The sequence below is a fragment of the Equus caballus genome, unplaced genomic scaffold (genome assembly GCF_041296265.1).
Source record: "Equus caballus isolate H_3958 breed thoroughbred unplaced genomic scaffold, TB-T2T haplotype2-0000768, whole genome shotgun sequence".
NCBI classification, from domain to species: Eukaryota; Metazoa; Chordata; class Mammalia; order Perissodactyla; family Equidae; genus Equus; species Equus caballus.
The window spans coordinates 342,053-358,199 of NW_027221987.1; the positions used below are offsets into that span (position 1 = coordinate 342,053).

General features: G+C 38.9%; 2 protein-coding genes across 2 annotated transcripts in view; both read right to left on the reverse strand.

Moving 5' to 3' along the window:
• LOC138922324 (ral guanine nucleotide dissociation stimulator-like) overlaps positions 1–16,147 on the reverse strand; it is a 378,765-nt gene that overhangs the window by 320,032 nt on the left and 42,586 nt on the right. The window lies entirely within an intron of this gene.
• Positions 7,158–16,147, reverse strand: part of LOC138915068 (large ribosomal subunit protein uL15m-like) — a 36,739-nt gene continuing 27,749 nt past the window's right edge. The window contains 6 exon segments of the mRNA XM_070259070.1: positions 7,158–9,100; positions 9,600–9,723; positions 12,211–12,376; positions 12,977–13,083; positions 13,085–13,135; positions 14,001–14,465. Of these exon segments, the coding sequence (XP_070115171.1) occupies positions 8,766–9,100; positions 9,600–9,723; positions 12,211–12,376; positions 12,977–13,083; positions 13,085–13,135; positions 14,001–14,465 (1,248 nt within the window). The 3' untranslated portion in view covers positions 7,158–8,765.

The following is a 16,147-nucleotide window of genomic DNA, read 5'->3' on the forward strand; positions in this document are numbered from 1 at the left end:
GGATTGAGGGCCCACCTGGATCCTACAGGATGATCTCATCTCAAATCTGTAATTTAACTACAACTGCAAAGGCCCTTTTTCCAAATAAGGTAACAGTCACCAATTTCAGGGGTTAGGATGTGGACATATCTTTTGGGGACCACCGTGCAGCCCACTACAGTATTTGAATAATGTCTATGAAGTTTAGGGCTCATTTTATTACATTTCCCATATTTCCCTAATTCTTAGCTGTTTTTCCTCTTATTTCTTTCATTAATAAAAACAAAAACAAAGAATGCATCCCTCTATGTCAGGCATCTGTTGTCACAATAACGAGCATAATAAACCCACTTCAAAACGTAACTTGGGTAGAACAAAAAACCTGTTACTGACCATTTCTGCACAGTCTCGGGGGTAGCTGGCTGCTTGCGCTCGTCTCGGACGGGCTCTGCCGAGCTCTGTTGGGCTCACTCAGGTGTCCGCATTCAGCTGGCTTGTCAGCTGGGTGCTGGCTGGTCTGGAATGTCCTCTAGGGGGAGTGAGGCATCTCTCCTCCACATGGTTCCTGATCCCCCAACAGGCTACACAGACGTGTTCTCATGATCACGACAGAGGGGAAATCAACTCCACAGGCACACACAGCTTCTGAAGGCCTAGGGTCAGAACTGGCACACTGGCACATTTGCCCACTCTGTTGACCAAAGCAGCTCACAAGTCTAGGCCTGTTTCGAAGGGCTGAGTTGGCAGACGGTGCAAGTCACATGGCAAAGGGCACAGAAACCGAGGGATGTGAAATATTGGAGCCTCCGTGCCACCCAGCCACAGCAACTTCCTACACCCAACCAGGAATCTGCCACTTCTAACAGGGTTCATTGAAACTCTTCCAAATGTCATTTCAGTTAAGATAGAGGATTCAAACTTTATTAGCTTTTTAAATACATATTTTGCATCTCATTTGTGAATGGGTTTCTCCTCTAATTCAGCAAAAATATGTTTTAGTTTTCAGAACCTTGCTGTACTCACCTTACAAGGCTTGAACAGCTGTATAATGAGCATCTTATTACATTTAAATGATAAAGACAAACTCAAGTTGCTCTGTAGTCAACATATTCCACATAATAGCCAAATTCCCAAAGAAAATGTAAACTATTGTAAAATATTGAAATAGTCAACAGCATGAGGAACTGTGGTAGAAGCCTTTACTCCAATGAAAAAAAGGACATGCGCTGCACCTGACGTATTTTGTGACACTGTTGTGTCACAACGGTGCAGGATGAATCAGCACAGTGGAGAGTGGTCATCTTGCTACATCTGTTCTAAATAACTTAATACAGATGTGACTGCAAACCACAAAAATCAGTGCCATTCAGCCAAATTTAGTCATACCCTAAGTCAGCTTTGTCGTTCTCAAGCCTTCTGATACGAGAGAATATGGGATGTAGGGAAAGTTGAGAGTTGGAGACAGGAGTCAGTTGCATTTAAAACTATTTCAACGTTACAAAAAAATCTCTGACCAGGTGAACAAACTGCTGGATTTTATCCCAAGGCCCTTAAGGAGTGCAAGCAAGTGTAGGAACCCTGATGGCTGAGCTTCATTAGCTTGATGGAAAATGCTTAAGATCATAGCTTTTATGGATTAATCTAGGATCAGAGTGGCAGCCGCTAAAGGGAATAGTTCCAAATTTGCTTGAAGCAGAGGACCGTCTCTGGACCTCACTGTCACATAGCTGCAACTGGCTGAAGGATCAATAATACAGATGATGATCCCTGGGAGTAAAGACCACACCCTCCCCCAGGCTTTCATATGATTCCTGAAACAGGGTTTTATCTTCTCTCTCTCTTACTTTCGTGATATTTTAACAATTTTAATAACTGTCATTCATTTAAGAATGTCTAAAGTTAGTTATGATTAGTCTCCTCCCAAGATATACAAGATGACGCATATAATTTATAGGTATTCACTTTGGTTCTTTTCCAAATCTGCCTGGTCCTTACTGAAAGAGTTTTTCTTTTTCTTATTTTCAATTCCTTCTTTTATCTGTTTAATCACTTACACATATTTTATAGTTTATTGATTTGTTTAGTGCTAGCTGTTGCTGCAAAAACGCAATCAGTCTCTGTGCCATGTATTCCTTGCAAACAGAAATCAGATCAACAGGTATTTGGGGCTGAGTGGTCTTCCTTGTGCCTATTTGAGTATACATCTTGGATCCTCCTCCTCCAAACCCATACTGTTCTCTCCATTCTGCAAGGTTGAGAATGGAGGATTGTATTTTGGAAGTTTCTATCAAGTAGGCCTGAAAGTGACACATTCCATAGGCCAGAACTTGGTCATATGGCCATAGCCAACCATAAGGGAAACTTGGAGATGTAATGACTCCATCTCTGAATCCGAGAGGAAGATGAAATACATTGAGAGAACAGCTAGCCAGTCTACACCACATAGTCTCCGTCCAATAATTCTATTCTGCTTTTCTTGACAGATTAGTGATGCGATTTGTTTCTGTCTGCTGCTGACATCATGATAGCTTGCTTCCTCTTGTATTTTGTTATTTTAGATTCAAAGTTTCCATTTGGTGCGACTTTATCTCAGAAATCCTGTGTCGTCTGAGTTCCCAGACCTCATAAGTAAAGCAATACAAATATGAGCACAAAAATCCATGTGAATGGAAGCATGTGGTCATAAAATGTTAGGGGGAAAATTTTTTTTCTACCCTTCCCACAGCCAGAACTGAAGCAGACAATATTTCTTTTCATTTCCTATTGAAGGTGGGCATTTTCTTTTGGTCCACATTTACACGGAGAGCAGAGATCCTTTGCAAGTCCAGGCTTCATGCTCAAATCTGTTGCTCAAATTCCCACATCCTATGTGACCATTAGCACTCAAGCCCTTTGATCACCACTATCAACAATTGCCACAAGCACGGCTGAAGCATCGGTGCTCCCTTTCAGCCCTAGTGTAGAACTTACACGTTGTCTTGTGGACGACTATCAGCCAAGCCTTCGGTCACCACTATACAGACGTGCCTCCTGGCACAGCAGCTGTGTCAGCTCTCACTTTCCACTCCAGCTGTCCATTCACTCTTTGTTTTTGGAGCCGAGGTGTTACACTTTCAATCATGAGCATTTCAGTATACCTTTACAATGGTGTTTGCAATATTCTAAGTGCTTTTGTCATGAGAGAATTTTCAAAGTCCCTTCTCTTCTATATTCCTGAAACAGAGTTTTATCTTCTCTCTCTGACTTTTGTGATATTTTAACAATTTTAATAACCGTAATTCATTTAAGAATGTCTAAAGTGAGTTATGATTAGTCTCCTCCCAAGATATACAAGATGCTTATTATCTGTTACTTCCAGTTACTCCACTGCCTCCTGTCTTACACACTTTTCTTTTCCATAATTTTTTATATCTCCAGAACTTGGGTAAACCTTAATTGGACTTACCCATGTATCTAACAGATTCTTCGATCCCCATTGGATCTAGTATCCTATTCCTTCCTAGTGTGGAGACTTCCCTCCTCCTAAATGACACCCTTTGTAAGTTCTTTTATGAATGTCTATAAGTGGTAGACACCTCCTGCCTCGTGGTTTCTCTAGAAAATGTCTATTTCATGCCTACGCTTAATGGTAGTTTACCTGGGCTTGGAATTCTAGAATGATAGTTAATTTTTCTGAGCACCATGAATATATAATATTATCTTTCGACATTTTATTGATGTTAACTTTAACGTCAAGCTTACTGTTTTTTGTAGTTATCCTGTCTTTTTTCCCCAGGCTGCTTGTAAGATCTGACTCTGAAATTTCCTTTAGAATATTTCTAGGTATAGATTTATTGTTACTTATCCTTTTGGGGGGTAATTATACTTCTGGGATCTAACGATTTAAGATAAGTCTGGAATATTTTCAATCATTTTCACATCATATATTGCCTCTTTCCTTTCCTCAAAGACATTCCATTAGATATGTTAGACCATACAGTTTTATCCCACAAGCTCATTAAACCTTACATATTTGTTTTTCACTCTAATCTGCATTCCCTTTAGTCCTTTCTTCTGGTTAACTAATTCTGTCTTCAGTTGTATCTAAACTGTTATTTTACCCGTGTAAGGTGTTTTAAATTTTAATAAAACTTTTGTTTATAAAATTCTACTTTTTTATACCTACCCCTTCGTGGTATCTTATTTTTCAGATTTTAAGATTGTGTCTTAATCATTTAAAATATGCTTTTTATAATTTATCATACCACTTTTATAAATTCTTAGCATTCTAAACCTACTTTCAGTTGATATTAATTACATTCAATCATGTTAGGTTTTTTCATAATGGGCCTTATAACTTGGCATCTTTAGCTCATAATTTGTCATGCTTTATCTATGGAAATACCGTGCAGCTTGTCAGAGTACAGAACCAAGAAACCAGAAGTCAAAGCCAAGCACCATGGGGAAAGCAAAACAAAAGCAAGAAAAAAACCCTCCAGAGAGTAGGGCTGAGCCTACATCAGAGAACTGCCAGCATGCACCTGGGTGTACCTCAGAATTGCTGTGGATACACAGCATATGTATCCGACACTGTATCACTGTTACATAACAAATTTTTTTTTTTGCCATCTTTTTAAGTGGGTATATCAGTAGCAGTTATCCAATGCCTGTATCCCCACAGATGTGTATGTTTGGAAGAGGGGTGTGGCTAGAGGGGGCAGAAAACTTACCTCTTTGCTTCACAGGTCTTCATATCAAGGGTGACTGTATCTGAAGAACTTAATCTGGCCTGGATCTGATTTAGATTATGAGATCCTGGGCCTTGAACCGGACCCAAATGCTGTAATGAAATCAAATTTTTGAGGGGTCTTGGGAGAAGGTAAGTATGTTTTGCAAGTGAGAGGAATTTAAATAATTTGTAGCCCAAATGCAGACTGTGGTGTTTTTAAAATATGTCCATAAATCCTTTAACACTCTTCTCATTGAGGGCAGTTTCCGTGTCCCCTTCCTTCAAATCTCAGCTGATATAAGTAACTCACTTTTAACAAATAGAATATAGCAGATGTGATGCTGCAGGACTCCTGAAGCTATGTCATGAAAGGCAATGTTGATTCTGACTTGTTTGCAAAGACGCTTGCTTTTGGAACCTTGGGGCCACCATGCAGTGGAAATCCCAAGTCACACGGAGAGGCCAAATGCTGGTGCTCCTGTGAACCCTCACTGAGGACCCAGACTACAGCCAAAATCAACTCACAGACATGTGAAGACTCCTCTGATTGATTCCAGCCACCAGCCACGGAGTCACCCTGACCTGTCAAGTCTTCACGAGCCTGTGCCCCAGACACCATGCAACATGTAGAAGCTTCCTCCTATGCTTTTCCTGAATTCTAAACCCACAGAACCCATAAGTATATGGAAAGGTGGTTTTCAGCCAGTAGTTTTGTAAGAATTTGTTATCTAACAATAGAAACCCCAATATAGGATTTGTAAATTTATATTTATACTAGAAGCTAAAACTTCATAATGCTTTATCTTGAAACTGTTGTGTAGCCTGGGTGTAGAGTTTCTCTTGCTACGGAAATGCAATTAATTTAGAATATACTTTTATATTTATTTTTCGGCTAGACTTTTCCTAGGTACAGTTGTGGTGGACACTGAAGCCACACCAACTGGATGGCACACATTTAGTGACAAATTCTTAGAGGAATCCCAGCTGGAGTCCAAGAAAAAAACAAAGACTTGTCTGTCAACTCCCTGTGTTTGTGGGTTTCTATTTCAGCCAAGTTTTTCATTGAGGGTTAGTTTTACTGTAGGGGTTTCATTGTGAAACACGGATCCTTCAGGGTCCCAGTACAGAGTTCCTCTTCCAGTAGGGATAGTAAAACCCAATCCTCTAGGTTCTAGAGAAGCTCCCCACCCATCCTCCCATACCCATCAACTTAGGGAAGCGGTACACCAGCCTCAGCACTGGATGCTCATTGAGCTTGTTCTGAACTCCTCCTCCTTTGTGGAAAACGAGGCATTGTGCTTTCCTTTATATGACCTCAATTTTGCAGGTACAAGAATGCTTGATATAATTTGTCTTGCATATCCAGGCGTTTACAGTGGAAGGTTTTTCAGATTAGCTACTCATGCACAGTGCCATGCCTTATTTTATTTTTTGTTATGAACAAAAAATGGTGCCTTTAGAAAACATAAATAAGCATTTTCAATGTTTTTTACTATGTATTTGTTCAAATAATGATAAATGTTTTTATTTTACCAAAATGAAGTAATATCAGACACAGTGTCTTCTAACTCTTTTTACTTAAAGATACTTCATGGCTATATTATCCATGTTATTAAACACAACATTTATTAAATACTCATAACTTTTATTGCCTCTATTTTGTACTATTGGATTACTTCAAATATTTTCTGTTAGTCTTCTAATATTGGCTGGTTATGTTTCAAATATTTCAAAATTAAAAGCAGATTTGTGATGATTATCTAAATATTTTCTGATGTGTGGTCTATGTTTTGGCTTATGGTACCTGCTTGATTTCTCTCCAAGGGGAGGTGGTTTTGTATTTTAATTAGGCATGCATCTTCATTATGCACATCAATTCATATAGAACTATTTTAACCCACCACCGAACTTGATTGTCACGGTAGCTGTGCTGCTTTAGTCAACTGGAAACAGAGCAGCTAAATCCCAGATACTCTGGAGTTGGACTGTCCAACACAGTAGCCATTAGCCACATGTGGCTATTGAACACTTGAAATGCAGATAGTCTGAATTGAGATATGCTGTAAAAGCCAGATTTTGAAAACTTAGTACAAAAAAAGAAGATCAAATATCTCATTACTAAGTGTACACTACGTACATATTGAAATGACAATACTTGGAAATACTGGCTTAAGTAAAACAAATCATTAAAATTAATTTCACCCGTTTAGTCTTACTTCTATTTTTAGTGCTTAGGGGACTGCTGAAGGGCCAGATGGTGAATGGGAAGTTCCTTTTGATAGCGAAAGTACACAACTTTATTCCAAGTGGAGACAAAGGTTGGGGTTACAAGCTGAACAGGTGAAATCCAGTCACATTCGTCTCTCCATCTGACGTTGGGAATGGATCCAGAGAATGGAGATGATGGTTTCACCCAAGTATTTTCGCAATTAGGAGCTCCTTTATGAAATAAATGCATATCTAGCCAGGAAAATAGTCCATTTTTATTCTGGTCTCACGGATATGTACAGGAGAAGAAATTAATAGTAAAATGGTGTGTTCATACATTGTTGTAGACTTTCAAAATACATTTTTAAAAGAACAATTTAATGAAACACATTTATAGCACTTTTTCCATTCTTGAAACTTCCAAAAGTGACTTTTTTCAGATTGAAAACAAAAATGAATTTGCCTCAACTTTTGTTATACTGTTACTAATGAGCTCAGAGTGAAAATTATGTCTTAAAAACATAATAATAATATCTTAAACATAATAATGATAATCTTGAACATAATAAAGATACTATTAAACAGTTGTCTTAAATTTACCAAATAAATAGATGTGCTATTATAAGATAATACTATTCCTGTTGTTTCTCTATCTCTTTCAGGATCATATATGTAACTTCAAAATTAAATCGCCCCTTTTAATTTTCTCTTTTCCACGGCCCAATATTGTCTCACAGAACACAATGTGTTATTATCATCTACCCTAAGTCTATCCTATTGCGTTAGTAAGAAAAACCAACTTAATAGCAGCAGCAACGGATCAACGAGTATATAAAAGCTACGGTGCCTGGCAGCACATTGTTAAACCCTCTGTCATGTGCATTATGGGTACATCAGCCCTTTATGTTCTCACAGAAACATCTTTATATCTACAAGTTTTTGCTACAACTATTTACTTCTGTTTTCTAGCGTAGTACCATTCAAACTGCAATACCTGTTTTCATTACATTTTCCAGAATGCCTAGGTACGGTTTTTGAAAGCACATTTTAAAAAATGTACATTGAAAACTTCTATTATGATCTTTTTTTGAAGTAGTGCACCTTTTCTAAAGTATTTTTAATTATTTTATATTTATAAAAATATATTTTGTAAATATCAAGTACCCTATAAAATATATGTATATTATGTTATTTAAATAGAACCTAGAATACTTGACATTCAACAAATATATACTGAATGAATAACTTTTTTGATGACGTTGGCAGTCCTTAGTGGTTGGCTAATCAATTTCCATCCCCAAGGATGTTCTGCCTCTCCCATCTACCAACTGTAGAGGCAGGCATAGTTAAGTCTCAGTGCGTCAGCCTCATTGCCCTTAGAGGGAATCAAATGACACAGCTATGGATAATAAGATGTATATGAAAGTCTGCAAGGGGTGGTCATGAGAAAACTTTTGCTTCCTTATGAACAGGGCAGCTATAGCTTGAACCATTCTCCCCGCTTCTTCCTGCCCTTTAAGGTTATTCTTACTGGAGCCATGGTGATCATCTTAGGGTCTTGGGGAGAGGCCATGAGAATTGCAGATACAGAAACTGCAAGATTATTGAACTGCTATGGCTATTACCGTCACTACCAATTCTTCTTAGGTGATAAAAAATAAGAAAAAAACTAATTTGTTTAAGCCATTGCTAGGCAGACTTTCCTTGACAATGACTATGATAAGAAATAATACAATGACCAAGATGAAAGTATTATTGAGAGCCAGGTCGTAGACATCACTCAAACACAGTGACCGCACCAATTCTTTGTTTTATCGCATGGCCTCCTTTTCCAGTCCTCTTTTCCAACTCTGCTTTCTTGGAAGGGAATTCATGAGCTGTAATACTTGAGGACATTCTCCTCTGTAGGTTTCAGGATTTTCTTATCTGCCATATTCACCACCCGTCCAGGAGCAAGACCAAAGAAAATCTGCCTTGGGTCCTTTCGAGTAGTAACTTTGAAGAGTTCATCTTTAGTAACGTCAGGTAAAATATAACCATACTTCTGGGCGAGTTCAAGTCTTGCTTCAGGAAATTTGGCCGGATCCGCCAGGTCACCACGATTCTTTGCATCAGTATAATACGGCACCAGTGCTTCAGGTGCAAGCATTCGTTTTGGAATGGGTTGTCCACGCAGAAAGAATGGAACAGGTTTGCATAGAATTTCTAAAACAATTTTTAAATTAAAAAAAGAGAAAGGCAAATGTTGACTATTTTATTTACATGATGGTTTTCTTTTAATAATGGTATTTTATAATCATTAATTTTTAAATATGACCAAGATGAGAACTTAATTCCAAGAACTCTTTTAATTAAATAAGCTTGTTTTAAGTAAACAAATGGAAATGCTTAATTTTCAAAAGTTTGTATCTTGAAAGTCAGAGTTACTCCTGGGTTACCAACCATTAGTGAGTTTCTAGACATAGGTAACATTGTATTTAAGCCCTGTGTTCAAAAACAAAAACAAAACCTTTTTATGACCTACTGGCTGAGGTCTATCAGAGGACAGAGCCCCACCAGCCACAGCACTAATAAGAAATCCTGAAACAGAAAACAGAGGTGTCCAAACGGCAAGTCAAACAGCCATGAGGACTTTTACAATCCTCACATGCAGCCAGCATGAGACAAAGAGGGAGAGAAGAAAATGACTGCGGAGCAAGCTTACCCAGACTTCTGGGATCACAGAAGGCTGTAGTAACGACACCACCACTCTCTTCGATTGCAGCAATGGCTAGTTCCGAAGCCAACTGTACTTCAATATTAACTTTCGCCTTAAAGGTATCAGCACCCTGTAACACGTCAAAATAGTCTGTGAGTAGCTAGCTTGGCTAAAAGTAAATTAACTATGGCAAGCTTCCTTTTTACACTGTGTTTCCTCCTCCAAAATGCCCACAATGTAACAGCAATTCCTACTTCAAAGACTTCTGCTTCCAGGTCCTATCAAATAACATCAAATTCTTTTACATTTTCTAGGCCCCCTTCTTTTACCAATTTTCCTTCCCTGTGAGCAGAGATGACTATATTTTCACTTGATGTATTTCGTAGACACCAATATAAGCACCCATTCCCAGTACTTCGGTAATAGTTGGCTGTTTAACCCTCATAACAACCCTATGACAGGATTATTGCTAAACCAACTTCACAGATGGGGAAACTGAAGCACAGATAGGTTAAATACCTTGCCCAAAATCACAAAGCTAGGATTCTAACCCAGACAGTCCAGCCACAGTATGTGTTCTTAACCACAACATTATGCTGTAGGATACAGATCATGACTTATCTTCCTATCCCTTAACAAGCAAGAGGCCAAGAGAAGGTTAAAGAGGGGGACGAGTGGGCTAGAATCAGCGAAAGAATAAAATATCTGAGCTTTGGAGGGGTCACCCCCTCTAAGAAAAAAGGGAGCAAAGGACAACAGAAATTCACTTTGCATTCATTATTGACTTTACTACAGCCTCTAAACTGACAGAAAATAAGTTTACCTTTCCCTACCATGGTCAACACTGAAAAATGTAGTCCTGAACTTTTTTAAGTTCTACTTTTGATCACTTTAGTTAGGATGTGCTATATTTTAATTTCAAAACAGATTCTGACAAAAATAAAAAGATGGCATCATTACCATTCTTTTTGTAGTGATAAGAATTTTTTCCTATTTTGGTGTGGTTGAAACAAGCTGGCTCCCAATCAAGTTCCTTTTATTAATTATGAACCTTTAATATATTTAAAAAATATTCCATCAATTCTAAGATACACTTTTTCCATCTATGATACCGACCTGCATTTTAATAATTATGGTACGTTTGACTCAATAAAGTAAGGTCTTGCCATATTATTTGTGATTTTTTTTTTTTTTTCTGCTGAGGAAGATTCACCCTGAGCTAACATCTGTTGCCCGTCTTTCTCTATTTTGTCTGCGGGTTGCTGCCAGAGCATGGCCGTCGACGAGTGGTGTGGGTCTGTACCCAGGAACTGAACCCAGGCCACAGAAGGGGAGGGCGCCAAACTTAACCACTAGGCCACAGGGCCAGCCCCTATAATTTGTGATTTTTAATTACTATTCCATAGATTGCTTGACCACTCCCCATCCTTGGACATTGGGGTTAGTTGCAGTATTTTAAGTATTATAAAAGCATTTTTAGGAATGTCTTTCTATCAGTTAGGTTTATTTTGTTTTTCCTTGAAAACATGTCTTTCCAAATTGGTAATTTTATGCTGAAGGATCAGAAAGTCTTATTATCCACTATTTACTACAAATCGGAAATCAATTTACAGAGCTGTAAACGATGTGGAACTGTACTTACACAACCACTGCCCTGGTGTCGTTTTCAGGATTATTTTTGTTAGTTTAATAGACACATACCTGTGAGTTGCTGGGATGCGCAGTTTAACAGCTGAAGAGGTCACGGATTTTTCCATGTCAATTTACATGTGCATTCCCTTATACACCCAGAGTAGGATACTGAGACTTAATCGCATATTTGGTAATCTATCTTCAAATCATCTTATTTGAAAATCCTTTATCCGTAAGGTTTACTTTTTCAAAGGAATCTAAAAGGTTTTTCCATAAACATATGCCTCCCTCTAGTGGACACTAAGTTACTCACACAGTTACATTACTGACAACAAGGAGGAGGAGCAGTTAATTAACAACCCGTTTATTTGCTTATGAAATGCCTGGCCAATGTCTATAAATAGAAAAGTCCTTTACTGCGATTAGAATTGGATTTGATCCCTTTCTTCCATAAATACTGAGTTATTATCATGAGCCAATATTTCCAATATTGCAAACATAGGAATGAATCACAGTACCTGCTCTCAAAGAACTTACATCACACTGAGGAAGACAGTGAAAAATAAATGCATTACTTAGTAATAAATGTCAGGTGTTCATATATTCAAAGAAAAAATACTTCGGGCAGAGTAATGCAGACAGAGTACGACTGTGGGGGAAGCGGGTGGGGGCTGAGTGTTCCTTTATAAAAGAAAATCAAAAAAGACCTTTCTGATATTATCAGATCTGAACAGAGAACCAAAGGGAGGGAGGGAACAAGCTGAACGGACACACGGGAGAAGAGCATTCCCGGACCATGGGAACAGAGGCCCCTCGACGTGATCATGCTGGCTTTCTAAAACCACAACTGAGTATAAACACAATCACCACTATGTAATGGTTATAACAATTCAAAAGGGATAAAAACAAAGGAGGCAGAGTATAGATTATATGAAAATCAGAAATAGCCTCCTATCTAACTCCAAAAATACTAATCCAGACTTACCTCCTCTACCAGCTGGACACCATAATCCCTTTTATATGGCTGGATGGTCACACCTCTCCCATTGACAAGCTGGGTTAAGTCAATAGGCTGAGTAGGATCAACTCGACCCAAATCAATAAGACACTGCAGCCTGTTGAGACTCAAAGGCTGATACCGGCGTCTGAAGCTACAAAACAAGAAAGTAACAGTTGGAAAACTCAACTCTCTTCCTCTTAAGTTCTCCACATCAACTTAAAAGTTTTGTTCTCTATTTTCCTCCAACAATTTAGATGGTAACAAAATAAGACCCTCCTGACTACAACAGAAACGTTATACTGCTTGATTTTTGGTAACGACACAAAACCAGTATTTCCTTTATTTTGCTAAAAATACTTTGCCTCTTAAGCATTTTACTTCACTCATTTACACAAATCAACAAACAAATTTGGGGAAAATTTAACCCACTATCTGAATTATGCATTAATGGAACTCAAAGTAACCATCGTAGTTGTCATTTATTGGGTAATCACAATGAGCCAGGTTTTTATATATATTATTGCTAAGCCTCTAAACAACCAGGAGAGCAGGCATCATTATCTCCATTTTGCAGGCTCAATGTCTGGGCTTTTTTCCCTGCTATTCCAAACTAATTGCACGACTAAAGATGCTTCAGAGGAACAGGGGCAAAAGTTTGCTTCAAAGTGACTATCAATTTCTACCAAGCTATTTTTTAGGTGATTCTCAGCGAAAAACAGGGCTTTCTACTTTAAAAAGCAGAACAACCTACCTATGTCCTTCATTAAACCCGTATTTTGGGATTTGTATGTAAAATGGAGTCTGGCCTCCCTCAAAGCCCAGTCGGGGCCGGGTTCCTCTCTGTCGTTCTCCTTTATCTGTCGCCTCTGCCACATCTTCTACCTCTTCTCCGCCCCCTCGGTCGTCTTTCCTAAAGGAAAGAACAAAGTTTTATGATCTACAGATGCCTTTTTATAAACTGTATCTCATCTTTTCGTTGTATATTTTTTGTTACACCATTTATTCATCCAACCAACCAGTACTAGCTAACACTACCTTGTGCCAAGCACTGTCCTAGCTGCTCTAGCGTCCAAACACTCTAAATCAGCATCTTTGCCTCTGAAGATGTACCTAATTCTTGCAACCAAAGTGCAAGCTGTGTTTCAAAGGCAAACTTCCAAGGATGGGATGGGGATAAGGGTTCTACAACAGGCTCGAACGGAAAAAAACCTAGAGTTAAACATCCACAACAAACAAAGCTTACATGATAGTTAAGAAATTCTATTTTGGAATTGTAAATATGTCATTGCTACCCATACATTATTTTATTTAAAGATTAATTTATAAAGAAAACATTTTTCTTAATTTACTTCCTGTCACTTCACGAAGGCAACGAACTGATTTTCAAAATTACAGTACGTCACCTAACAGCTTTTCTGGCTGTATTTAGTGATTTGAAGAGACATCTAACGGAATAAATCAATTCAACTCTTTCCCATGAAGCTATACTGGAAAAGTCCTTCATTTTAATTCCAATTTTGAACGGGACAATCATTTTGCAGTGCGACTTCGCTCCTACGCCCTAGCATAATTATGCTTTTAAGCATAAACCGTATTACGAGTTGACACCACGCGAGAAGATTTTCCTCTGCAGTTAAGGAGAACAGGGACTCAGAAACCCTACCTCCATCCCAATACCCTCTGGAGTAAGCAGTCCCCGGAAAGCGCGGGCAGTGCAGGGCCGCTTCCATCGCCCCGTGCGCCAGCGCTTGCCCGCAACGCCACCAGCCACTTACCAGTTTCCTGGAGCCCGGATTCGGCTTTAAGTTGGCCAGGCTAACCCGGGGCAGGGTCCGGAGCAGGTCCAGAGCCCTGGACCCACTGCCCTGCACCGAACCTGCCATGACCCCCCAGCAAGAGCCTCCAAGGGCACCGGGCCGCGTCGGAGCCCACGTGGTCTGGGGCGCTGCTTTACGGCTGCGGCCCCGCCCCTGTCGCAGTGCCGCGAGCGCGCCAGCGCCCTGGAATCCGGCAGCGGCTTCGGAAGCTTTAGAAGACTGACATGTCGGTGTTGCTCTGCCTTTTTTTTTTTTTGTAAATTCGCTGCGGATGTCTTCATGGTTTGAGAGATCGTGGCTTGAGCCCGGGCTTGAACGTCCGGTGTTCTCTTCCGCCACAGCAAACGCGCACTGCAAACGCTGCGGTCTGCGGTCCTCAAGAGGCAGCGTCTTCTCTGACCGCGCCGTGGAGAATGAGATAACCTGAGCGCAGAATTACTAATTTTGAATTTGGCTAATCAAACACAGTGAGATTAAACAATACTCAGAGTCCAGCTAGTAAAATGCCTGGCTAATACTAACCTGTGTAATGAAATTCAACCTACGCATTCCCATCAGTGTGCTTCTACGTGTACTGCATTGACCCACCGAGTCGCTGAGATACGAACTTCACTGAGCTGCTCGTGATGACAGGTGCCATAGGAGCGCTTGGCACGTGTCATCGCTGTGTTGTCAGCCTTATTCGATCAATAGCTTGTGGAGGTAGATGTTACTACCTTTTACGGACCGGGACGGTAAGGGTTGGCAAGGTCGGGTAGCTTGACCAAGGTCTCACAACAAGCGGCAGAGCCAGGACTCACACTTACACTGCCTCCTAGTAGAACAGTAGTGTTTCCTAGGATATAAAATTGAATATCTGCAGCATAGAACACATAACATTATTTTCAAGCTAAAAAATAGCTTCCCTATTTTTGTCTTAAGTGAATGTGGTATAGAAAACAAGGTTCCTTTCTTTTTCTTTCTCTTATTCTTTTTATATTTCACTTGTCTCGCTGGGGAGTTTTCTTTCTGGTTCCTCTTAGTGATCACAAATAGTGAAGGAGAGAAATTTTTGGAGGGGAGCTACTTCTATGTTTAATTAAACCCTTTTCAACTTATTTTAAAACAAGTATAAAATACTACAGAAAGAAAAATTTGCATTCATGCTTTATTTAAGCAATATTTATCAGCAAGACACTGAAACCTGTTACTGAAAAATATACGTGGATGAAGTCAAACAAGATCTCGCTCCCACGTTGTTTGAAATCGAGTAGGACAGACTTTCCCAAATTGAGTATTTTATAAAAGTTAAAAAAAAAAAGTACGTCTCTTGTGGACCTAATAATGCAAATTCAAGAAAAATACAGATATATGAGTTCTATAAAACAATGTGAAGATAAAGTCCAGACTCTATTTAGAAGTACAAAAGAAAATACTGAAAAAAAATAAGCTAGTTCCTGCCTTTAAGAGGTTTCACTTCAATATATTTCATAATCTTTTCTTTAGAATTTTCATACTTCTGAGAGGAAAATTACAAAATATGTTGCAAAATGTGCCCTCATCTACAGAAATATATACAATTTTTTTCTCTACCTAGAAAATCGTTTGCATTAAGTAATGAACTTTTGGATGAGTGTTAACACCAATAATGTTTCTCATGGAAAAAATGTGTATTGAATAAATGAGATACAGGAAATAAAAAACAATGTGCTGCATTTCTTGCAAGTAGATGCTCTTTGTTGTGTAGGTTATATAATGCTATTGGTGAACATCCGTTAATAATAGTGGAAATAATTGTTTGTAGTTAATTGTAGGCCGTTTGTTTATCCCATATCCAACATGTTGATGAAGCATATAAAACTGTCAAAATAATTTAATGAGTTTCATCTGTGTTTTAAGAATGTAGTTTAAGGTGTGTGGTGAATAAGTCATCAACCCTTACCTGAAGCCTATAGTTTTACATCATCATTATCACTGCATGATAATACTTACTAAGCACCCACCTGCTTGGGGTGTTGTGCTATACTCTGTTTAAATGATGTTAATGAGACCTTGCCATAAGAAAACATCTCAACAAGAGATTTAAAGTCCATCCTAATTCCAGTCCCAGTTGATAGTGACTACTG